Source organism: Atractosteus spatula, chromosome 16 (assembly GCF_055471065.1).
Source record: "Atractosteus spatula isolate fAtrSpa1 chromosome 16, fAtrSpa1.hap1, whole genome shotgun sequence".
Classification (NCBI taxonomy): Eukaryota; Metazoa; Chordata; class Actinopteri; order Semionotiformes; family Lepisosteidae; genus Atractosteus; species Atractosteus spatula.
In genome coordinates this window covers 13,659,913-13,685,064 of record NC_142721.1, presented here as the reverse complement: position 1 = coordinate 13,685,064, position 25,152 = coordinate 13,659,913, and the positions used below count along the sequence as shown (strand labels likewise).

At 44.8% G+C, this 25,152-nt stretch overlaps 1 protein-coding gene across 1 annotated transcript; it reads left to right on the top strand.

Annotated features, from left to right (window-relative positions):
• Positions 1 to 25,112, top strand: c1qtnf4 (C1q and TNF related 4). The gene is made up of 2 exons (XM_088934678.1): positions 1 to 234; positions 21,530 to 25,112. Exon 2 carries the CDS (start codon positions 21,535 to 21,537, stop codon positions 22,672 to 22,674), a length of 1,140 nt encoding a protein of 379 aa, XP_088790804.1. The 5' UTR covers positions 1 to 234; positions 21,530 to 21,534; the 3' UTR covers positions 22,675 to 25,112.
• The last annotated feature ends 40 nt before the right edge of the window (positions 25,113 to 25,152 follow it).

The window sequence follows — 25,152 nt, the reverse complement described above, 5'->3', positions numbered from 1 at the left end:
TACAGTGTATGTGCATGTGTAGCGGAGCTGTGAGATAGCAGTAGGTTTAGGCTTACGGAGGATACAGAGAGGGGCTGACTGGACTGATCCCCCCCCCACAGTGCTACATTCGCTACGCTGGCCACATCTGACAGCTGCCAAGAGGGTTCAAGAGAGCTGCTGGAATTTTCCGCAAGGGAAACTCACCTCTGGATTCTAGGCAGGACTTTCCGTGAATCTTCCCTGCAAATCCAGGTAAGGGAGATAACTATCTGTGAGCTACTACTGGCGCAATGAATGCATTCTCCACTCTCTTTCACACGCTGCTTAGTGGTACATTTTGAGAGCACGCTGCTGGCAGGGACAAGCACATTGGCTTGCCTTCAGTCCACATGCATGCAGGATCAAGGATGCATAATTTATCCACCCTGATCAAACAGCATCAATATTGAATTAGCAGTGTCAAACAATCCTGGAACTGTCACCCTCCTGCTCCGACACAGTGTTTAACTTTGAAGTGTGTGGTTGCTGGCACTGTACAGGGAACGTGCCCTTCTCTTGCAGACAGGCATGGGCATCAGCCTGAGTGCACACACACAAACTGTCAGGGAACTTTCACCTGTGCCTCCTCTCCTGCAGCCACTGTTACAGCTGCACATGCTGCCGCTCCACACATGGCATGACCTAATTGGACAGGACAGGTGGAATCGAACCTTCTCAGCGGAAGGTAAATGTTGCTGCGCTGATGTATGATTTGCCACAGCCGAATGATAAGCACAAAAAAAAAGATTATTATCACAAAGGAATGTTTTCTTGACCCCCTAAAAAAACCCAATATACACTAGTACCGAAGGGCTGGCGTGGAGGTATGGCAATGTGCTGACAACAAAAAGATGCTAGACTTCTGTCAAGGCGCTAACCAGAGATACATACTGTACCCGCAAGGACTGTGAACTGACTTTGTGAGATTTTTTTTTATCATTTATGTGTATAAACATGAAAGACTCTCTGGCTACTCGGTATCTTCAGTCTACAAGAGCATCAGGGTCTCACTTCAGTAACAGAAGTCTCAGGGAGGCTGCGATTTTACAGGTTTAGCAAACTGACTTTCGGGCTTTGCCATGAATTTATCAGCACACGTCAGATCTCCAACACGACGCAGGCTAACATCTCCGAGTAATATTTCATGTGTGTTCCACACAAAAACAGCCTGCGTCAGGATTGAGAGACTGGTATGGGCTTTTCCATATTCAATAACTAGTGACTACAGATTTAAAAGACTTTGCTCTTTTTTAAAAGATTGAAATGATTTTTAAATTCGCCGCCTGCTTCACCACATCACCGGCCTGGCTGTGATTGAAAAAAATATCAATTCCTATTGATGAAGCACTAAAACCAGCCTTCAGACGCCATAACTCTGTTACTGGGCAGAACAGAACCCCTGCATTCTCTCAGTGTACCATACTATATCTTCTGCTGTGATGGGAAAAACGTTGCCTGCTTTGGTGCTTGTGTTGTGTCTGTGTTAGGCAGCTCACACCATGCCCCGCACGAAAGCACTTCAGATGGGTTTAGTCTCTGTATCCTCATTTCTAACAAAGAGCACAGCCAGCTTGATGTTGTAAAGGAGTGAATGGCTCTGAAACTCAGAGTTAATCAGCTTTGCGGAATGCTGTTGCCAGTTGTAGTGTTTTCCTACTAACATTCGCCCTGCAAAATCACACCTTTTATATGCAGTATAAGATCACATGGAAAAGGACTTGCTGCAGATCAGCCTCAGAGGAAATCGTAGTACAGTGTAATGCATCTATCTCCACTTTCATTTTATGGCAATTAAAAATCGAAAGCATTTTAATTTCCTAAAGTCAATAACAAAAAAGTTCTGCGACCCATTATTCATAAAAGGTTGCAACGCAATATTGCAAGTAGAGGCACAGTTATAAGTGCATTTGTAAGGGCAAAGGGGTAGGAATGACATTAGGCTGTTTATTAGCAAAATGTCTGCTGACAGCCTGAGTACAGCAACGCGCAATGAAGTCCAGAGACACATCTGAGGGCGACAGCAGAGTCTCTGTCTTTGCTGTTGCTCATCGTAGCCGGCTCGAGGAATACCTCCACCCTGTGTGGGATTGTACAAACACAGGGGGCTGGTTTTCCCATGGATTTAAAAAGCCTGAGACTCGGAAGCACAGTGAAGATCTGCTGGCTTCACAATGAACAGCCGGTCCCTCGCCCTCCCAATTAAAGTTTGTAATTAACACAGACAACTGACAGCGGAACAATATTATCCCGGAATTAATGTCAAGTGCACTTTTCAAATTGCCAGTTAATCTCCCTCTCCGAGCAGGAGCCTGCGTCTGAGATTAAGAGCTGTTCCTCGTGCTGCGGAGCCACTCGGGAATTCTCCTCTTTCTCCCTGTTTTTATCTCCCCACCTCCAGAGGCAAAGGCCTCCCATCTGTTCAGCGGCTCCTGCGCAGGTGAAACGGGCTGATAAGAGCCGGGTCTGGGACCAGGGCTGCCTGCTGCCAGGATGCACTGCAACTAAAATCCAAGAGACCCCCGCATGAAGGTTTAACACAATCCATCGGCACAGTATTGCAGTATGAAACTTTCCCTATGAATGGTCTTACTGTGCTGGAAAGCTCACCTGTTATGGTTATATGGTTTGTCCTGCCTCTCCAAGCCTTTACCACGATTTCAAAGTGTTTTACTACACTTTACCATAGTGCACCCCTGTACAATTCCATTCGGGCTGTTACAGTTTGCTGGCATACAAAGAACTGCCTACCACTGGAGGAAAAAAAGTCACAAAGGAAACAATTTTTCAAAACATATACTGCCCTACTTATATATCTATTATTGATGCAGGGGTACTACTTAGCAATTCCTTTTCAGTTCATTTATCCTGGTGAGGATCACATATGCAGTATATTACAGTACAAAAAAGGTCAAGTCTAAACCAGAGCCACATTGACCCACTGGGCCAGAGCTCATCCTGGGTTCAGTAGCGTCAAGCAGACTAGGGAGCAGATGAGTCGTCCCCCCCCAGCAATGCTAGTACCCATTTAGACAGCACTGGCGACAAATCACCTCACTCAAGGTACACAACAGCAGTGCCTGCAGTGAGGACTCGAACCCACAATCTGTCAGCCATGAGTCCACAGACTCACCCCCTGCACTGTACTGCTCCCACAGTACACAGGACTTGAAAAAAACTGACAAATAGCAAAACATATGCAGTTATTACATTGTACGCCCATAAGCCAATGAATCTGCAGAAGACATCCAATCTATTTAATTCTGCACAGAAGAATATTACAGTGCTTCATGCTCCAATGCTTAAGAAGACAGCAAAAAAGAAACACATCACCGAAGATAACCACTAAAGTTGGAAATGTATTTGTTGAAAAACTCGAGGTACAATAAAATCACATCAAACATGAATACAGCTCGGCATTTTACTGGAGCAATCTACATTATGTGTTCTGCCCAAGGGTAAAACAGCGGTGCCCTACTAGAGGTCTGAGTCCACAACTTCTATTTATGATCTCTCTCGATATATCTCTCTACAAATTTAAATTAAAAACTCAGGAGCTTCTGCAGCAGCGGCAACAAAGCCAGCCAGCATTCGCTGCTTCTGTTGAACTGTTCAGAATTGCATTTCCCTGCTGCCCTTTGTCACAGGAGTCTACGAGAACGTCTGCACAGATATAAGCAAATTAGTGCTATTGTTTAATTAGCTGTGGGGACAAAAAAACAACTGAGCTTTTAAACAAAGGCTGTAAACACATCATCCCCAGCTGACAAGACTAGAATTCACAGGAACAAGCCAAATATTTGTACTTTTTCGTTTTCCCTCTCCTACATTGTGCTGTGTTTGTTGTCCAGCAGCTTGGGAATTTAAGAGTCAAAGACAATGCAGATTTGGGTGGTTAGCTGTTTTCCTCTTCACAAGAAAAAAGCATCCCAGTCCAAACAACACAAACTCGTAGCCTTACTCAAGCACTGCCTAAAGTAGGTCTAGCACTTGTTTTTACACAGCTGCTATTTTCTGCTCCGAGCTTGTGGGCACCACGGTAAAAAGTACCGAAATTGCGTAGTTAGTGCTCTTAGCAGGTGCAGCTGTGTGTGCACTGCTGTTGCACATCTCACACACAGACGTGTACGGGTGCATCACAACCGAAGAAGGAGTGTTTGGGATTCTTCTGTCCTAGCTGGTGATTAACCCCCCTGCACATCATGGTTTACTCTGTGTTACACCATGGTAAAAGCCGAAAAGCACAGCGGGATCAGTGCAAAGTAAGATACAAACCAGGGAACCCCCACTGTACGGCAATGGAAAGGCAGAAACACGGCCAGCAGTCTTACCTACTCTACATGTGGGTGAAAAGCTGTAATTCCCACTATAGTCAATAAAAGTGGAACATATTTCATTCAGATAATTCATAAAATGGGCAAAAACAGCTTTTCACTCAGTTGCAAGCTTTCCTGTGTTTGCACAGTGCAGTCTCACTATGCTACAACGTGAACTTTCTGAAGATGTTTTGTCAGGCTACCGTGAGGGCGCTGTTCATGATCAGGTACAGTAATTGCCTCCTGCATGTGACGGGAGGCACGTTAAAACTGCGCACTGGCTCGTTTTGCAAACACCTCGGCAAATACTGTACAGATTTGGGTGGAATGGAATAAACATCGAATAAGCATGGAACAAACCTATTACTTGTTCCTGTACAGATTTGTTTTCTTTCCTCCTTTCGAAAACGTCCGTTCCACTTAGACAAGCCGTCGCTTCCTTATCTCCTCTGGGCTTCGCGGGCCGCCCCCCTGCGGGGTCAGACTCGGAAATGTTCGGTCAGATGCCGACAGCCGTCGGCTGCTCTGCCTTCGTCCACGACTTTTTTGCTGTCCGGAAAAAGCATTCCAAACGGATGGCAGTCGATAAAGCTTCTCTTCAAATGGCTGCCAGCAAAACACACAGTAACAGAAACGGACGTGAAAACCAGCATACGAAAAAAGAGACACCTGAATATTATATATGGAGGTAATAAGACCAGTAATAAGGGGGTTTTAATGAAACCTTCCACACAAACCACTTTTGAAGATCTGGAAGGACTCTGCTCTTCAGGCATGTGCCTCAAAAGGACAAAATTCAAGTGTGAACCTCTTCCTCCGGACTTTCATAAAGCGACTCTGTGCAAGAATTTGCCAGAGGGCGACGTAATGGGGCTGAAGAAATATCAGATCCCCCAGGGAGACGTTGTGTTCAGCACCAGGAATCGCTCTGTCGGCAGAATCCAACAGACCTTTCTGCAGCTCGATCTCACTGCAGATATGTAAAGAAAGTGAACGATGATCAGAAAGTCAGGTCTGGGTACAAGATGACAACGCCTGAGCTGGTCGACAGACAGCTGTAACACACAGAGGGGCCCGATCTCCCTTGTTTGTCCGTTCAAATCGTTACCGAGCGAGACCGCAGTGGGCTTGCCTGCTTCAGTGTCTCCCCTCACTGCGGAAAATCAGACTGAGTATCGGGGCCTGGTTTGGAGAACTGCCCCCTGTTTTAAAGAGTCTGCTCTCATTCTTTCACCAACACACCAACAACCTGCCGCTCTGCTGCCTTTGCCTCACAGGCACCTGTGACCCAAAAGCATCTACAGATCTCTGGCTCTATATCAGTGCTACTGCAGAGTCGCCTGATGCAGGTTTGCTTACAGCGAGCACAGCGATCACACTTCTCCGTTGTGAGAGGAGCAGGAACTGGAGACGTAGGGGTTAATAATAGAACGAAGAACAGATCTGTGCATGCTTGGTAGCAACAGCCCACTTTGTCCCAGGTATTGCCCGCTTGATTTCAGTGATCAGTATGCAATCATCATAGCTTTTCTCTACGTTTTGACCTTATTTCCATCCCTGAACCCCTCCATTACATTACAGCCAACACACCCTTTTTTCTCATTTAAATTTTCTTTACCTGTCTCACCAGATTCAGATAAGGCTTCTAAACATGCAACCACACAGAAAAGAGAATTTTATTTTTTTGCAAGGTAGAATACACTCTGGACAGGACACCAGTCCATCACAGGGCAGGATACACCCTGGAAAGGACACCAGTCTGTCACAGGGCAGGATACACCCTGGACAGGACACCAGTCCATTACAGGGCACAGGGCAGGATACTCCCTGGACAGGACACTAGTCCATCACAGGGCACAGGGCAGGACCACACCTTGGACAGGATGCCAGTTTAGATCTTGGGAAGAAACCAGAGCAGCCAGTGAAGATTTGCATGGCTGCTGGGGGAGGTGGAGGGAATGTCCCTCAACACAGAAGGTTCGCTCAAGTCAGAATTAAACACGGGGCCTGAGAGCAGTGAGGGGATGCAGTTCCCAGAGACACAGCACAGCAGCAATGTGCTGGGGGAAGTTTATACGTCAACATTGCCAACAGACGTCAACAGCTTGCATAGAGGTGACCTATCACATGCAGACAGGGAGACCTGAGGGGCACAGGGCCAGGGGCACAGAATAAAGGTCAGGGAGCTTCATCCATGCAGGAGACTCAGCTGCTCCACTGAGCAAGACAGCGGTTTTCAACATGGTGCTCCTTTAAGACTGGGAACAATGCTCTCCTGTCCCTTTTCCCTGTGTCCTTCCCAAGACAGACCCTCGGTCCTGGCTGGCAGACACTGGCGTCACCACTGCTGGAGAAGTGGGGCACAGGAACCAGGGCTTTTGGGAGCCTGTCAGCTGGGGGCTAATCTGATTACAATTTTCTTTTTGTTGGAGGAAGGTGAAATAACAAACCAGACCCTTTCCCATTGTCTGGCCCAGACACCATAACCCAAACCTGATCATTAGCAATGCCTTGACCTCTGAACCCCTTGACCTTTGCCCTTGTCACCCACTGCCATTTGGATTAAAAACAAGTTTTAAAAAAACAACAAAATCCGGCTTCACGCGGAGTAGAGGCTTTTGTTGTAAATGTGTTACACAGAAACAGACCAACAGTTTGGAGCAGGGCTAAATATTTGGCCAGGCACTTTAAACAATAGACAAAGAAACGTTTCAAAGATGTTCTTTCCTCTCGAAAACTCCAAGAAGACGGGAATTTTAGGTTATAACCTTTAATCTCTGTTTTTGCGAAGTTAGTCAACGTGTGCTCAGTTTAGACGTTTCACTAACCGACCCATCTAAATAGGAGGTGAAAATGACTTTTTACAACCCACCTTCAGACTTGTGCACCAAGTAAATTTATAATCCCAAAGTGTTGCCTTTCTGCTTTTCATTGGTTTTGATCATTCAGGGGAGTTTATATCCATAAAATCGAACTGAAATCACTTATTCCCCGAGCCAATCATTTGAGGCAAGCGCAATTTAACCGCAGCGCGATAGATTTCCGGTCTGCTTTCCCTTTGAAGATTACCTCATTCAAACTCCTAAAACTTCTTGGCATAGTTTACCAGTAACAGCCAGTTTCGCATCTGACTAGAAAACTAGGTAAAACACCTGAGCCGCTGATATACAAAAACAAAACAACCCAAATTCTATTATAGTAGCAAAATTTTAAATAGATTAAAAAACGATTTGATTACTCCGAATCCAATGAAACTGTGAGATTAATAAAAAAATTAAAATTCCTCGTTGCACCAAGGGACAGTTTTTAGGTATAACTCGCTCTTATCATTTTGAACAGATTTTTTTTGTTTGGTCCGGGAGAATGCAGCTTCAAAATCCACTCGGCACATTTTAAAAGGTTTTTAATGCTTTAGAACTCCGGCAGGCTGATTGAGTGTTTGAACCTGTGGACAAGTCTTTTAAACCAGCATGACCGCCCCAGACTGCGGGCGCGCTGGAATTTACTCCTGAGGAACCTCTGCCAGCCTCCGCGTCGGCATACTGCATTCCTGTCGCTAGACTGACTGGGTCTTTCATAAAAAAAATATCACCTAGCAAGGGCCTTAAACTCCTAATGCGGGGATGTATTGCGCACTATTTAAAAAAAAACAAAACGTTTTTCCCCTTTTCTTCTGTATTTTCCAGTTTCCAATGTGAGTGGCTAAGTAGAAAATTCTGCAGGGAGAGCTTCATTGAAGGAAAAACGCAAAAACAGTTATGCGCAGACGTTATTCTAGGTACTGTACAGCTCAATTAAACTAGCATGTGCAGGAGTGTTCTTTATCTCAGATGACATGGGCCTTAATTGTTGCAAAAACCATCTTTTAGTCTTCTTTAGGCTTCATATACCCGCTTATCCTGTATCATTATTATTATAATTTAATATGGTTACATATAGATATGGATGTATAGGTGTTCGATAAGGTTTTCTTTCGGTATATCATATTTAAGTCTGCGTTTTTCTCTTTCTCTCTACTCCGCATTCCATTAAAGCTCTCCGGTTCGTACTCCAATGTTATTCAACCTCGCTCCCCTCAGTCTATGTTCATTTGAATTGTATCAATTTCCTTATTAATTCCTTCCTCCCTCCCGGCTCCTGTTGCGCTAGCCTACAGTACTTAAAAAATAGTTCCTGTGTTTCTCCGAGCTGAGCTGCAGACACAACTGAAGCTCGTTCATTCGGTCTCGCTCAGGCCGGCTGTGGGCGCTCTGGGGTTTAGGATATGAAAAAAATATCAACTCTTACAGCTGGCAAGCTAGACGAGTAGGCTACTAACAGAGAGGAAGCGAAAACGGCTGAAGATCGTATTTTGCACTGGTACAACAAATTGCATTCATCTACAGAACTCTTTAGCATCCTATCAACTCACTCAGCTCCCACCTGAGTATTGCAACAGACAGCCCTTTAATTACTTAATCAATAATTAACAGAGTCGACATGACTATCAAGGTTTCTGGTGGTTCTATAGCGCTACAAAGAGCAGAGGGCAGCCTGCAATATCGGAAAACCATTCTACTGCATATAGCTAGAGCTCTCATTGGCTTAGCAATAAACTGGTGAATATTAAAACGCGGGCAGGGGAGAATTCCTCAGTCCTTTCTCAAGGGGGCACAGCGGGTAATGTGGGATTCGCAGTACGCAGGCATTTTGTGTAGTTTGTTGTGCTGTAGCAACTGAAGGATTCATTTTTTAAAACAAAAATGCGAAGAATGCTGGCTGCCGGTTGTGCTGACTAAGCAAAGCCACCGGTGGCTTTTCGCTGTATTAGTGCCTGTGAATTCCAGAGCCTTCCACGCCAATTCACGCCTGCGACTGTCTCTGTGTAGCGCCTCGTCTTTATTTTTTTTAATAAAAATGTGTTCGCTCAAGGAAATTTTTTATTGTAATTACCTTGAAACACTTTTCAGGTCATAAAAATGAAAAGGTCAGCGTTTTTAAATCCTTGAAAAGGCGTGGATTCCAGGACAGCAGGGGCTCTGTAAAAATCGCGCAAGGCTTTGTGGTGTTTTTAGAACAGAATAAAGCTTTACTTGTTCTCTTTTCAATATATGTCAAGCAGCTTGGACTATAGTTCTATGGCTCCAGATTTTATAACCCGCCTAAGACAGAACACCATGCTTTTGAGTACCTGACTGGAAACAGTTGGTTTCAAAGAGTGTCAATATTATGGCTGCAAGTGTACTTATTGTTTGTTTGTTTTTAAATCCACTGTCGACATGAATGAGATGTTGGAAAACATTAGATTACATCACTATCTGATACACAAAGGGTGGGGATTTGTAAAATGTCCACTCTGATAATTTATTATACATGTATTTAATGTGTATTAAATGTATGTGATTTGATTTTCACATGGGCCACTTAAAATTCCAGTCTCGCATTATTCCCTCATCATCTTCAGTAGATGTAGGATAAGTGTCCTCTGTGTTCAAGGCAGAGCTGTTCTGCACCTGTGGCGCATGGCTTCTTAATGTGTGTGTTCAGTTGTGCCCCAGAAGGCTGCAGTCGAGCCCTGAGTGCATGCAAGCACAACAAGCCCCTTTTCCAATCTCCTGCAGCCTGTGTCAGCAGCAGACCCAGCGGGCAGGTGTTTAAATATAGTGGAGATGGAAGCTTTTTCATGTCTCAAGTAAACATCCAATACAGTTCTGAAATTTAGAGACTTTACTGATGTCCAGGGATTTTTTTTAGGTCAGTGTGATATTCAAGAATTTCAGTGGAGTGAAAGTAAGATATTCCTGCTGCCTCTAGGGATCTCTGATAAGATAGGCGTTCGTGACTGCTCCTGTAAAGAACTTCCCTCCCATCGTGAAATGGATTTTGTAACTGGTTGTAATAATTGAAAAAATAATAGAATAAAGCATAATAATTGATTATTATTCTTGTCCTTATCACTCACTAAATAAATAGTCATAATGATTACTGTAAAAGATTACTGTCAAAGAGAGTCGTGGCGCTGCAACTAATTCATTACAGATAGCCCAAGTCCTACAGCCCTGGTGTTGCAGGTTCAAATGCGTTCTACATCAGAAGGTGTCTTGGTTACTGTGTCCAGAGCTTGCCATGCAGTAGCAACTCCTGGGTCTGTTCTGTTGGTGCTCGTGAGCCTGCAGTGTCTGTATTATTCCCCATTATGCACAAATCCTGAAATAGACTACTGCACCAATGTGCTTACTGCTTGCCTTTGAAAAGAAAATCCATCTTCATCCACAACATAAATATTACGTTGTAGCATCACAGATACCATGGCCGTTGGAACTATAAAGATCATTTTTTTTCAGTCGCATCCCTCCTTGGTGCTACTGCTGTTTTCATGACCTTGTCATCTGGCCTAACGAGGGCTCAAGGAACTGAAAACAAAAGCCTGTGTTCAGCACACTGCGGCTGGTGTCTTTTTGATGAAGTATTCGGGTGATCCATGATAGAAAGGAAGGGCTCACTGCAGTGTGGAAGGTTTAACAAGATTTGCAGTTCAAAGTCAGTGTCAGTGCTCACATTAACGAGGCACAGCAAAACAGAATCACTGCGCGGTGATGCATGCATCCGTGCACAGACGTGTGCTCCAAACACGTTAGAATAGGCGCCAGAATTGTCATGAGGACATCTAATCCCACCAGTCTGGAGTAAGATATAGAATGCAATACGAGGATCACTGCTCAAAACCTGTATTTATTGTAATCAATCGAAAAGGATGATCATCACGTGCTACACTGTACCTTCCCTGCACAAAGACACTCTTCTTCAGCCTTTAGTAGACTCCTCAATAGCACCCTAGAATCTACAGAGGTGGATGGACTGTTCCAGCGTCAGTGTTCAAGCCACAGAACCCTGTGTCTTATAACCTGTGTTGATTGTAAGAAGAAGAACTTTAAACTTTATTTTATAAATAAAGTTTAAAACAAAGAGAAGATATTTTTAAATATCTTCTCCAAGTGCTTTATAGGAAAAGGAATGTTGTACTGTTCTCGTAAAAACAAACAATCCCAATAACAAAGACAGGAGAAAACAAGATCAGCACAAAGAAACACAAGGGATTAGAAATGTAGCAGAGGATGCCAGGAGCAGACGCAGGTCTTTCTGAAGAAGACGGCTCTGAGACGGGATTCGAACACGCTCGGGGTGGGTGACTCTCTTATTGTGTTGAGCTGCTGCCTGTGTTCTGGTCATGATCACATCAGCTAGCGTTGACTGATGGACAAAGCATGCTTGCAAAACATGGTTTTCTGTTGATGGGCATTCTGGAAAAAGTAGAAAAACAGAAAAAAAAACCATAAATGTGGTCATGCTTGTAATCAACAGTGTAAGTAGAAAGCGTTATTTAGCACCAGGCTTGTGACCCAGTGTAGTAAAGAGCTGGTGAGCTTGTCCAGCCTCAATACAGAAAGTTCTATCTGATCCGAAGGCCCTCTCAAGGGATCTAATTAGAATTGAAGATTTTTTTTTTCAGTTGCTGTTGAAACTACTGTTGCTGTTAAACAGCAAAGTGCATCTCAATATCCCTGCAAGATATTCCATTCGCAAGTTTTATAAATTATTAGTACGAATGTCCCTCCTGAGACACGAGATTTCGTTCCCCGCAAAACAAAAATTAAAAACATGAAAGGGCTGCATTCTTTTAGAAGCAGTGTGTGCTGGTACCAGAAAGATTTTGTCCCAGTTTGTTTTTAGCTCACAGCTGATATGAATGCATTTTAAGAGTGATTGAATACCTTCATGAAGCCCCTGGAAAGGGTCTATAAATTGTTTTCTTCCATACTCAATAGTTACATGTGTGGCATTGCCTGATGCTGTCATCTGTGTTATATTATACCCTCTTCTTTTTGTCCATGTGCTGAATGTTTGCGAGAAAAAAAGCACTAGCTATTAGGTAGGTTGGTGAGAGAAATCTGCAGGCAACAAAAAATAGCTTATGACATTTAATTGCTAATAAAAGGATTAAAGTCTTTCATCTGGTTTCCCTTAGGGTTTAAAAGGATGCTCATTTTTCTGCACTGGAGATGAGGGTGTGAGGAACAGTGATACCACAGCAGAATGAGCAGTGCCTGGAGAAATATGACAGTATTCCTTCTTTTGTTTTTCTCATTATCAAAGTCAAGTGAAACAGCCCATCCTTACGGATTAGGTGCTAATTAATACTGGATGCACAATGGGGTTTTTTTTTTAAAAGATAATGTTCGATAGGGTGGCACAGTGGTGCATTAGTGAGCTTTGCTGCTTCACAGTGCTGAGGCCCTGGGTTCACTTCCTGGAGTGCTGTCTATGTGGAGTTTGCATGTTCTCTCCATGTTCAAGGGGGTTTCTTCCACGTTAGACTGGTAGCTTATCCAGGGTGTATCCCAGCTTGCTCCCATTGCTTGCCAGGATTGGCTCCGGCTCTCCTGCGACCCTGAATTAGATAAAGCAGTTGGAAAATGGCTGGTTTGCTGGATTATTTTTAATAACCATCAAGCATTCCGACTGAAGGCTCCCTGTAACCCAGGAGTCAAAGATCCTGGTCCCGCAGAACAGGTGTATCTGCAGTTTTTCCAGGTCTCTGCAAAGCACTGTGACACATCCAGGGGTTAGGTTCCATATGACGAGATCTTTCAACAGACAGACCCTGGGAAAACAGGCACAAACGCAGCACCAGCATCGGACGAGCTTAACTTATCCATTGAATTCAATGTTGAAGTTGTTAAAGGCCCAGCAAGACTGAAAACCTGAAGAGATCTGTGCCCTCCGGGGCTGGGATCGGAGCATCCCGGCACTCGCTCTTCCCTGTGGATGTTGCTGACTGAAAACAACCTTCCCATACTGCATTCATCATGCATGAGGAAAGTTAAATATGAATGATTAACGGGCCATTTTGGTTTCAACAACACACAAGTTAGCACAAATTCCCTGCAATCCTGACAGGTATTATCACCTGAGTGCCTGCAGCTGAGCATGCTGGGGTCTCATTGCGGCCCCTCCTGAAATGTCAACGTGCTTGGCCACACGTCAACATGCTCAGAAATGTCGGGCAAAAAAGCTGGGTTCCGAGCAGTTTCACGTGACTTTCAAAGCTGCATCTCCCTGTCTTGTCAAAATTTTGCAGAATGGTGATGAAAGATGTGCAAAGCTTTTTGCTGGATTTTAGTAAAACATTTCATTTTTCCAAGACAAAAATATTTATTAATGAGAGGTGATCTTTAGTACAGTGTGAAAAACACATTCCTCAGCTGTCTAAATATGTTGAACAGTTTTAGTTTTTAAGATTTAACCATAAGAATAAGATTTGCTGTGAACTGACCCAAATTCTGTCTATACATGATGAAGATCCCCATCTTATTTTCATTTAATTGAAAAGCCCCAACAGCTTAGTGTTAATGCAAAATGCCAAGCATAAAAAGAAACAGACACAAACACACCATGACAGTCCTGATGCAGGCAATCGCACAGGCGGTCACGCAGGATGCTTGTACCAGAGGAAGATTAGACAATTCTCTTTTTTAATACTGTAAGGTTCTCAATATCCTCTTTTTCAATTGTAACAAGAACACTGTTTCTGTTCCATTTTTCAATGGACTGTGAAGCATCACATGGTGTTATCCCTGAGGCTGTATTTAGGTCTGAAGGCACAGCTTGAAGCATTCTGCATTAGCCAAAAAATGCAGCTCCCACGCTCCAGTCTAGAGAGGATGTGATGTTTTCTGACAGATGATGATTAATCGTTCCATTATCTTCTGCAGTGTTAAATCTAGCCGTCTTCCCCCTTTTAAAGCGTCACATAATGGTATAATAATCTGTCCGTTTTGTGCTGTGACAGCTTCAGTTGTCAGCTCACAGGAAGACCATTTCTCTATTCCCTGCCAGCCTGCACGCTGTTGGGAAGAGAAACCGGGCATGTGAGTGGGCTTCCTCTCTGAAGTACCTGCCAGTGGCACCTATAGAGTCCGTCAAAACTCTGAATTATTTATCCCTGTTTCAACACCCCTTGGCAGAATGCAGAATATAAATTACCTACTGAAGCTGAGCCTGGTCAGTACCCGAATGGAAGACCTCCTAGGAAAACTAAGGGGACCAGTAGGGGGCGCTCACCCCATGGTCTGTGTGGGTCCTAATGTCCCATTATAGTGACGGGGACCTTCGGATGAGACATTAAAGTGAGGTCCTGACTCTCTGTGGTCATTACAAATCCCAGAGTGTTTCTCGAAAAGAGTAGGGGTGTAACCTCAGTGTCCTGCCCAATTTCCCCCTGGCCTTTACCAGTCTTGGCCTCCTAATAATCCCCCTCTCTGAACTGGCTTCATCACGCTGCTCTCCTCCCCACTGAGAGCTGATGTGTGGGGAGAGGACTGGAGCATCACCATGTGGGGCAGCACACTGGTGCTGGTGTAGAGGAGTCCCCATTACCTGGAACTTGCTTAGACTGCTATTATTATTATTATTATTATTATTATTATTATTATTATTATTATTATTATTAGGGAACAATGAAATTGCAATAAGGAAGTGAAAGAGCTGGGTGCAGCACCACTGGGAATGCTTTATGCCATGGAGTCATTTACCAGTGTTATATAAGAATCTGATATGTGTTCAAGAATGTAGACATGAGATTAATCACAGTGATTCCTTATACAGAACTTTACATCCCAAAGGACCCCAAAGTGCTGTATGTATATGAGGGGACGCCATATACATACACACAGCAGCCCCACCAGGACACCATGGTTGAAAAAAACAACAACAACAAAGCAGTCAGGACCCCAGATTAATGTCTCATCAGAAGGTTGGCACCTCCTACAAAGCTTCCCTGGTTACCATGCCTAAGCATTGCTTTGGAAATCCTGGTCCAGAGAGAAGATCGCCACCTACTGGTCTGCCAAGACCACTACATACAGGAGCAACCTGGTTTGGCATAGAGGGTTTCTGTCCCAGTGCTGAGGACGCCCAACCTTGCTGAGCTTCTGAAAGCGGATGAGATCGGCTTACAGGCTGGTGAGGTTCCTGGATAGTGCAATATTACACCTAGATAAGCAAAACGTTAACGACAAAAAAAGGAGTTAAAAAGGAGTTTGCTTTAGTTCATTTCATAAATTATCCTGTCATTTCCTCTCAAAGTCCATTATTATTATAAATAAACTGTCACTTAAATTAAATACACTGCAGATGAGTGAACACTTGGAAATGTAATTACTACATTACCAAACAAATTAAAATCTTTTTTCCGTACATTACACCTAATTTATTATACAAATTAAGCAGCTCTGTGATATATAGCCATTCCGGGATTATGAGGTACGTTGAAGAGGATCATTGAGCTGAGTTTGTAGGCTGGCAGGCTTCAGTCTTTCAGACTTGAGACAGTGCCAAGAGACCTGTACTTGCCTCAGACTGGCCTGCGGGCCCTGCTATTGATCAGCTGCTGCTTTCCCTCTGGATCCCGATGATTTGTCAGGTGCCACATGACTGAGACAGGTTATTGATTATTCCTGTCTGGCCAGAAGCAATTACCAGAGCTCAAAGGCCTTTTAATAATACCTAAGCGAAACATTGTTGTTTTTCCTTATTCAGAAGCCTATGTAATGTTCCCCGATTTTACAAGCTGCATTTAAAGAAGGCAGCTGAGGGCCAGAGAGTGGAGCTCTGGTCAGGGCTCACAACTTCCCACTAGAAAGGTCTGGGGCTCATCTCCCAGGTGGGACACTGCCTTTCTACACTTGAGCAAAGTCCATCAGTCAAGCTGATTAGGTGGATGTCTTCCTGTGGAGACAGGTACGCCCCAGGTCGGATTACTGGCGTTTTCTACGTATCTATTGCAATGAACTTGAACCTCAGTGAAGAACAGTTTGTTGCACGGATCTTTCTTGCAATAACTACCCTCATTCCCCCTGCTAGGATACACGGGGGAGCACACAACATGAGCTGAGGAATACAAAACTAATTCCAAAATGCTGTGTTAATCATAAATAATTGTCGATTCCAAAGTCATAACAATGTCAGCTAAATCCACATTTACTAAGTTACTTAACCTAAAAGCACTTTCCTGTTGAAACATACTAACCTTTCCTATTGCCCTTAACGCATATTAACCCCAAAATAATGGTAATTAATCCAGATTGGCAGGATGGCGTCCTCTTATTGGTCACCTTTCTTGTGTTTTTACGAATTTTAGAGGTTTCCATGGGTCGAGTCCAAAAGACAGTTTGCCCTGGAAGTGTAGATTTGTCATTTATTGTGTTGGCTTGCTTGTGTTGCCCATTTATTTTAGTGATCTACACAATTGTCAGTCGCTCTGGATGGGAGTATCTGATTAGCAAATAACTATAGAAAACGCAAAACTAAAATGTAAATTGATCATTTAAAAGTATAACTAAAAAGAATTTTAATAGTTATATTTTTATGTAACTTTTTTGTTAAGTAAAATGTTTCTATGATGTAATATAATCACCACAGATTTGCAAGCCAGATAAATTCACGGCACACATTTATATACCTTAATTGGCAGTTAGTAGCTAATTGATCTGAAGGTTTAACCGATCCGTTTCTTGAATGAAGTCAGTCTATCAGCTTCAACTACACGACCGGGGGCTCATTTATACCACTCTCCCACCACCCTGAACATAAAGACATTTCAATCACGCCCATCGAAATCTCTGCTCCTTGCTGCGATCATTTGAGATTAATTAGAAACAATTCAATACCACTTCTTCCCAAACCACGATATGTTTGACGACCGTCATCTGTCTGTGTTGGTAGCGATCACAGCTAAAAGCATGACTTTCTCCAAGGCATGTGTTACTACGTGCATGCCACTGACGCGCTGTTCACTTAAGGAGTATGATAATACGCCGTCTATCGGACTTGCACAACGCGTTTTTGCAGACGCTTGAAACCCAGGGGGACCTGGGAGATAAAGGATGGTTGTTCTCGCCGTGAGACAGCTCTGCTCACAGAGGGATACGACTGAGAGACGCTTGACAGGCAGGCTGACAAACCCAGTGCAATGTGCTCCAAAGAGAAAACCCACACACAAATTTCCTGTCCCCGCGCTTGGGACAGGCTCATGCGCACTTGCAGAGCGTCGGATGCAGATGGAATGCCTGGCGCGTTCGCAATGCTAATTAAGTTAATTAACAATTAACAGCACGCGCGTGTTAAAGAAAAATGTTCATCAGTTACTAAAGCCCATACTGCCGCCAACAAACTCTATTATTTTATGACGATAAAGCAGGCTCATTAAGGTACCGACAAAGATTTTCACAGAAAGTAGGTCAGGTTCTCTAGATTCTAAACATTTATTTTTCCCCCAACGTGAAAGCAGTTTGTAAAAATCAATTTTAAAAAATACAACAGTGAGGTCTGTTAATGCAAAGACCGACTGACGGCAGGTGTACAGCTGTAGCAATGTCCAATTCACACACAAAATGTCTCCTTCGGAAGATCATAACTCGAGTGCGGATCGCGGCTTTCCTGATAACGGCGCTGCAGCAGACTGAGCACTCAAAGATAAAATGCTATACAGACTCGCTGCGGGGTGGCAAAACGGCCGTATCGCACACTCGTTTTACACTGCATTTTGTGTGGCAGATGGTAATTTCAAGCTCCTATTGTAGTGTGATGCCTCTGTTTCTGATTGAAGTGCCACTCTTCTCCTTGCGTGAGGACACACACTGCGACACAGGAGGGAGGCTCCTGTAATCTTTACTGCATGCGCCGCTTTTCAGCGTGAGCCCGGGGCCGGCACCTGCAGCCTGCGACAGGCGCACACACCTGGGCGGAGAGCAGAGCGTTTCTGCTTGCATCCCCGGATTCTGTGCCACTTCTCCTAATCTCTTTAATGCGACAGCTTTATTAAGACTTGCATGAACGTTTGCTTGTTCTGCATTTATAAATGTATCATTGCCCTTGAGCAAAGCTGCACTGTGAGACCCAAACTGGAAATGAAAACATTTCTCGAATTGCTCAATTTCCATCGAAAACAGCAAGCTGGTCAACGGACTGGGAGCGCAAATGGAGATACAGAACGTCTTTCCAAGATGCACCGCCGGGCACTAGTGTGGCCCTTGATGAAAATGTGCCACAGAACTGACCACAATTATCAGAAGACAGGGAAACCAAATTAAAAAAAAAACATAGTTTGCAAGCTAGCTGGGGGCAAGCACAAAACAACAAAGATTTCCCAAAATGACACCAGTCTTCAGGGCACTCATTGCAAGACTGGTATCTCTGACTGTCGAGACACCTTAGTTGTATGAACCGTTGTATCGGAAACAAGGATCAAAGTCCTGATCCAGACAGCGGAGTGTCTGCAGCCGATGCTCTCTGTTTGTGCGTGTTTGGGTGAATGGGGTGGGTATAATCAAGAATTCACATCCACTGTGAAGACAGTGTGCCGCCTCTGCACACGGTGATACTTTTCATCTGTTTCCCTGTGTTTATAATGTTTCCTATCACTGAAACAAGTAGGGAAATGAAATCAATCCCAGAACAGGGAGCTGCCTAGTGTTCCCAGATGCTGTGAATACCTATCACCGCAGCTCTGTTCCCACTGCAGAGTATCCAGTGTGATGCACGCCAAGAAACATCCATCCATTTTCTAACTGCTTCATCCAATATAGGGTCACGGCCTATCCCAGCAAGCAACAGACTCAAGGCACCCACGAAATAAGACATCAGAGCTGCACTGGTGTATCAGTCCCCCCAGAGGACCTGTCTTGACAAACAGCTGGGAACTCCAAGCAGCAGACAGGAAGTACTGCGGACAGCTGCAGGTGTGGAAGGGAGATCAGCACCCCTGCTGTCCTGTTGCTTAGTAACCACTATAAAGTTGCATAGATATATTGGAAAGGACAATCGGGAATTTCTGCTTCCTTGGGGCTTGAAGACAGAAGGGACTTTGAGTGGAAGAGAAAAGAGAGACAGAATCAGTGGTCCCCATTTTAATGCACAACACTTCCAATTCAAAAGAGTCGGTGTGTGTGGGGTGGGAAGTAACTAGTATTTTGAAAACTACAGTTCCTCTCTGAAAAATAAGACCCTGTTGATACACGTATAGAAAATAACAAGATATTCAACTAAACATTCAGAAAGCTCTGTTCCCGAGCTGCTCTCTTTTCTCTCTGGTCCTGGGCCAGCTCTGTTTGTTTACACTGTTGTGTGAGACCTGTTTGCAGACTCGCTGTGTCCCCAGTCCAAGTGCAGTTGTGAAAGATTTAGATGGGGAAAGAAGGAAGCTGCAAACAAAACTGTTCTTGCAACAATTTTACAATCTGTGTTGGAAAGTGACATTGGCCCAAAATGAGAAGCTTAGTAAAGAGTTAGAAAAGTGCAGGTTCTGGAGGCTTTTGCCTGAGCCACTTGGCAATGCCTCCTTTGTAGAAGACCTAATAACCTCTTCAACCTGGGTAATGTGTCTCAGAGCCCTATCAAATTCCTGAACCTCTGTTCCACAAAGTCATCAGCTACCCTTCCTTCCTTTGGACTCGTCTTTTCTTATTCTTCATTCATTACTGAGCGAGGTACACATGCATGGGCACTTCCATTTTTTTTGCATTCGCCACCACTACATCTAAAAACCAAACTGCAAAATAATGTCCACCTGAGCACAGGTCATTATTGTAGGTCTGGAGAGAAGAGTGGAGCTGTGAAGTGGTTCTGTCCAGTTCCTAAGGTCACTATGATTCACATGCTCCCATTACAAGGCAACCCAGCCTGTGAGCCAGATCATTCATTGGTATCAGGTTCTCCAAACTGCCTTGCAGAAAGTGAAAGCAGGAACACACATCACAGATTTGCAGTGCAGTCACCTGTTCCCTTGTATAACAGATAAAGATGCCTTTGTTTCTTCCTGGACTCCCTCTCTCCTTCTCGATGTACTTTGCTTTGGCTCTTTCTGTTCATCATTCTCTCCTGCTCCTTCCTAATCTGATTACCTGCCAGGAAACTGTATCTTGCGCTGCTAGAGCACAGGGGCTGCAGCTGACAGAATGTGAAATGAAATCTGAAGTCTTCTTGTGCAAAGATCCCCTGGGGTCTCTACAAAAGGAGTATGTGCGGGGGGCCACTGATAAGGGCTGGCTCCCAGCCGTCTTATCCTAACCCAGCTGGAGTGGCAGCCTTCTTAAAAAGAAGAGAGCTATTCATCCTGGTCTGATTGAAAACTATTTTAATGAGGGAATAATGTGTCTGGCAGTGTAATGCATCTGTGTAATGAGGTAGAAACTGTTAAGCTAGTGGCTGGCAGTGAGTGATATGCGGTACAGAGCCAAGGCTTCTGTCTTGTGCGTAATCAAGGCTTTCTCTTAATCGAACCCTCCTGAACCCCTGTGTTTCATCTAGGAGTCAGTCCTTTTCATTGCCATTAAAAAGCCAAGAGATCTGAGCTCTGCTTGTGTTTGATGAAGTGCTGCCACCTAGTGGCTGCCTAGACAATGAGAGACAGGACAGCAAATCGGCCGGCCTGCCTGGAGTTGATCGATACGCAAGTCAGATCAGATCGCTTTATGAGCCCTATACAATTTCTTGTATTAGGAATTTGTCTTTTTCCCACTCCCCAGCTTGCTCTCCATGAGACGCACAGACACAAAGACAGGGAGAGAGAAGCTTGGGGGACGTCCTGTCCAGGGTGTACCCTGCCTTGCGCCTGCTGCTGGAGAGTAGGCTCCAGTTTCCCCTGCAAACCTGTACTGGATACGAAATTAGACATATGTGGTTAGAAATTGGATGGATGACACTCCCTCCTTTGCTTAACTGTTCCAAATTACCTAATCGGATTGATTTTTTTCAAGATTATTGAAACCTTTCCAATGAAAGCAAGCTTTCCATGTACCATTTAGATTTTATTTTATGAGGGACAGAATACCCTTAGAAAAACAGGTAATAATACCTTAGATCTTAATATTTTTAACCTGTCATTTGATGTCTGTATGATTGTCTCATTATACCTGTACAATCTGCGGCAGAGCCAAGAAAATTAAATTTAGAAACAATCCAAAGATGTCGGAAGGGTTATTAAAGTCCCTTCACTGTTATTGCATGTCTTCTTTCAGAATGATGCAGATCTTTCGGCCCATTGTTAATAACAGTTTTTACCACTGTATCAGCAATAGCTGCACTGATACGGACTCGCAGCGCTGACCGCTTCAGGCGCTGGAGAGCTGTCCCACTGAACCTTGTCTTGTTTGACGCAGGAGAGATGTCCCCGGCCCTGCAGCTCCTGATTGGCTTGCTGTATCACATGACGTGCGGGGGGGCGGTGCCGGGTCACATGACACAGGGGCCCGTAGAGCACCGCTCCGCCTTCTCCGTGGCCCGGACCAGCAGCATGGAGGGGGGTCCCAAGATGGTGGTGACCTTCGACAAGGTCTACGTCAACATCGGGAACGACTTCGACCCCAAAACCGGCATCTTCCGCTGCAGAATCCCCGGCGCCTACTACTTCTCCTTCACGGTGGGCAAGTTTCCCAGGAAGAACCTGTCCGTGATGCTGATGAAGAACAAGAACGAGGTGCAGGTCATCGTCTACGACGAGCACCACAGCAAGGAGAGGAAGGTGCAAAGCCAGAGTGCCATGCTGCAGCTGGATTTCGGGGACACCGTGTGGCTGCGGCTGCACGGAGACCCCAGATACGCTCTGTACAGCAACACGGGGCCATACACCACCTTTAACGGCTACCTGATCTACCCCGACACCTACTCCTTCCAGAGGAACAGCCTGTCCTACCAGGAGCTCGGGCACGGCTCTGTGGGCCAAGGGCCAGCTGACTGCGCCGGGGCTCAGCGCCTGGACCACATGCTCTCCGACCAGCCAGCGCGCCGCGAGGAAGAAGAAGAGGGTGAGGAGGAGGAGGAGGAGGAGGAGGGGGACCCCAGGTCGGCCTTCTCCATGGCCAGGACCCAGAGCGTCACGGGGGAGGACCAGGGCGCGCTGGAGCACAGGCCCATGACCTTCGACACGGACTTCGTCAACATCGGCGGCGACTTCAACGCCTCGGCCGGCGTCTTCACCTGCAGGGTGCCAGGCGCCTACTACTTCTCCTTCACCATCGGCAAGCTGCCCCACAAGACCGTCTCCGTGAAGCTGATGAAGAACAGCCTGGAGGTGCAGGCCATGATCTACGACGACAGCCGCTCCAAGAGGCGGGAGATGCAGAGCCAGAGCCTGATGCTGTCTCTGAAGAAGGGAGACACCGTGTGGCTCTACAGCCACCAGCACGAGGGCTACGGCGCCTACAGCAACCACGGCAAGTACATCACCTTCACCGGCTTCCTCGTCTACCCGGAGCTCCCACAGCCCCGAACGCAGAGCGCCGCCAAGCAAAAGAATGAAATATGATCCCGTCGTCTGTGCCCCCTTAATTTATTGAGTGAGTGCTTCTATTCCCTTTTCCTCCCCTGGAAACGTGATGGATTGTGCGGAGTGAGACGTCGCCTTTCCTGTCCCTCTGCCCTTTTCTCCCACCGCAGACGCATGTGAAAGGACTGCAAACCGCCTCCCCTTCTGTCTTCGTGTGTGAAGATCAGTTTTCTCCCCTGCTCGGAGACAGCAGTGCGCGCGAGCTGGCTTTCTGGGGACTGACAGAAGAAAGTAACTGGAAATGCTTTCCACTGCAAACCAAAAAAGAAACAAATTAATGGCTGAACATTTAGTTCTCGTCTGGTTGTCATTAATCTGACCTGAGCTTGCTCTGTCACTGTTCAGAGGACTTTCCACTTCAGACAGTGAGATTTCCAATTTGAAGTAAAGAACAAATAATTCAACTGTAGTTTATCGGGCCGTTTTGTTTTTAGATGTGTTTGTCATGCAGAACATAGAATTCCTTCTTTACAATTAAGCTCTCATTTATGATCCTCCCAGAGGAATTTGGGGGCTTTGACAAACTACCTTGTTCAATCTGGGAAGATAATCTACCCGAGAAGCGTTGCTGCCTCTCTCTGGAAAGCCTGGGCTGCTGGTGTTGTTTTTTCAGGGTTTTTTATTTTTCAGAAAAGTTTACAAACCTGCCGTTGAACAGACACAAACACATTCTCTTTTCTGCCAGACATCAAAACCTTTAATAGGTACGATGTGCCTGTTACGGACTGTTTCATGGTAGAGTATAAAAAGGAGTAAGTGCTCTTATTTAATGGGAAAAGAGAATATATTAATACACTGTATTTGGTTTGTTCATTACGTTTGGTGGATCATGAGAATCCATCATTGCCATTTTGTGGTGTTTCTAATGCACATGGGTAAATAAAAAGCAGTCAACTTGAAATAAATCCCTAAAATAATAATTGAGAGACTTATAATTTTAGGCTAATGCTACATTTGATTTCATTTGTGATTCTCATTTTAGTAGTTTTAGCAATTACCAGACAAATAAAAATGATTAAAGAAATAATAGACTGAAATTGTTAGTATGTTACAGCAGTTTTTCTATGAAAAGTGAGTAAATACAAATTATTTAACTGATACTAAAAAGGGCTTCAGTGATCTAGAAACAAAAAAGTTTTTGTTGCTTTCCAGGAATTTTTAAACAGGCAAAAGGATTTAACCCATAATGATCAGCTGCTAAAAAGGTATTTTCACAGGAACCATTCCTTCGTACTTTTAATAATCAAGCACATCAGAGCTGCCCAGCGCAATTTAAAAAGTTTTTAATTGAACTAACACGGGGAAAAGAAGGCATTCTGGGCAGTAAAATGAAAGCTGGTACCTGGTAAAAATGCAGGTCCACCTTCTGCTGAAGGAACTGCTTAGGTAAGGACTGAGCAGTCCTGGTCCTGCACTACTTGTGTCTCCAGATTTTCCATGTCTCTTTAAAGCAGCAGCCCCACCAGCACACCTGAAGCTGTTGAATTCCCCCCATTAAGCCAACAGGGAGCTGAGCTGGAACGAGAACCTGGCGCCAGATCACCTCACACCCGGACTGGGTGATGATAAGAGTCTGATGGTCTAATAAGACACACGTTAGGCGAAACTGGGCACTGCGGCGCATCAGAATGAAAGTGCGTGTACATATGACTCAACTGGGAATATTATTCCCACGGACAAATGACGACTCACCACCGAATGAACGCTGGCGGGTGTCCTTGCAATTGTACTCTCTAAAACTGTATGCATCGTACATTCTAGGAATGCACATTGCGCCCCCTGTCGGACATCAGCGGGGTCTAGCCTGTAGATGCGATCTTCTCTCTCGTGTCCGTGCGTGCGCCGAATTCCGCCCCCTTACGTACCGAATTGAAAAGCGAACTCTCGCCCGAGAGTGTGCGACACCTGATCTGCGCCGGCGCTGCCCTCTCCTTGAACGACACTGACCGTGACAAACCCGCAGTGTCAGGTCCGCTCATCACCCTACCTGGCCGGAGTGAAAAGCGCAGGCCCGCGAGAAAAGCTGAGCTGCCCGGGGAAAAGGGCTTTGAAATGAAGGCGAAAAAAAGAAGACAACCCCAGGAAGGCAGAAAAACGGAACATGGAAAAAACGTGACTGCAATGTCAAAGTAAACATTATTTTGTATTTCTACCCAAAAGTGGACCGTTGCGTTAAACTGGATGTGACATTTTGGTTACTTGTACTTTTTATCACCTGATGAAGCACATGACACACAAAAAAACTAACTTTTATAAGACATATATCCATTGTGCTCTCTTACGTAAAAAAAAGAAATAATTCATTGAGCTGTGCAAAAAAATATTGTAAATGGTCCTTTTGAAAAAAATGGATGCTTAATGTGAAACTTGCCTGTGTACATGAGACGTTTAAAATAAAGATGATTGTTAAAAGGGAAGAATAAGAATGAGAGGCAATTCATTTTTGTTCAAGTGTAA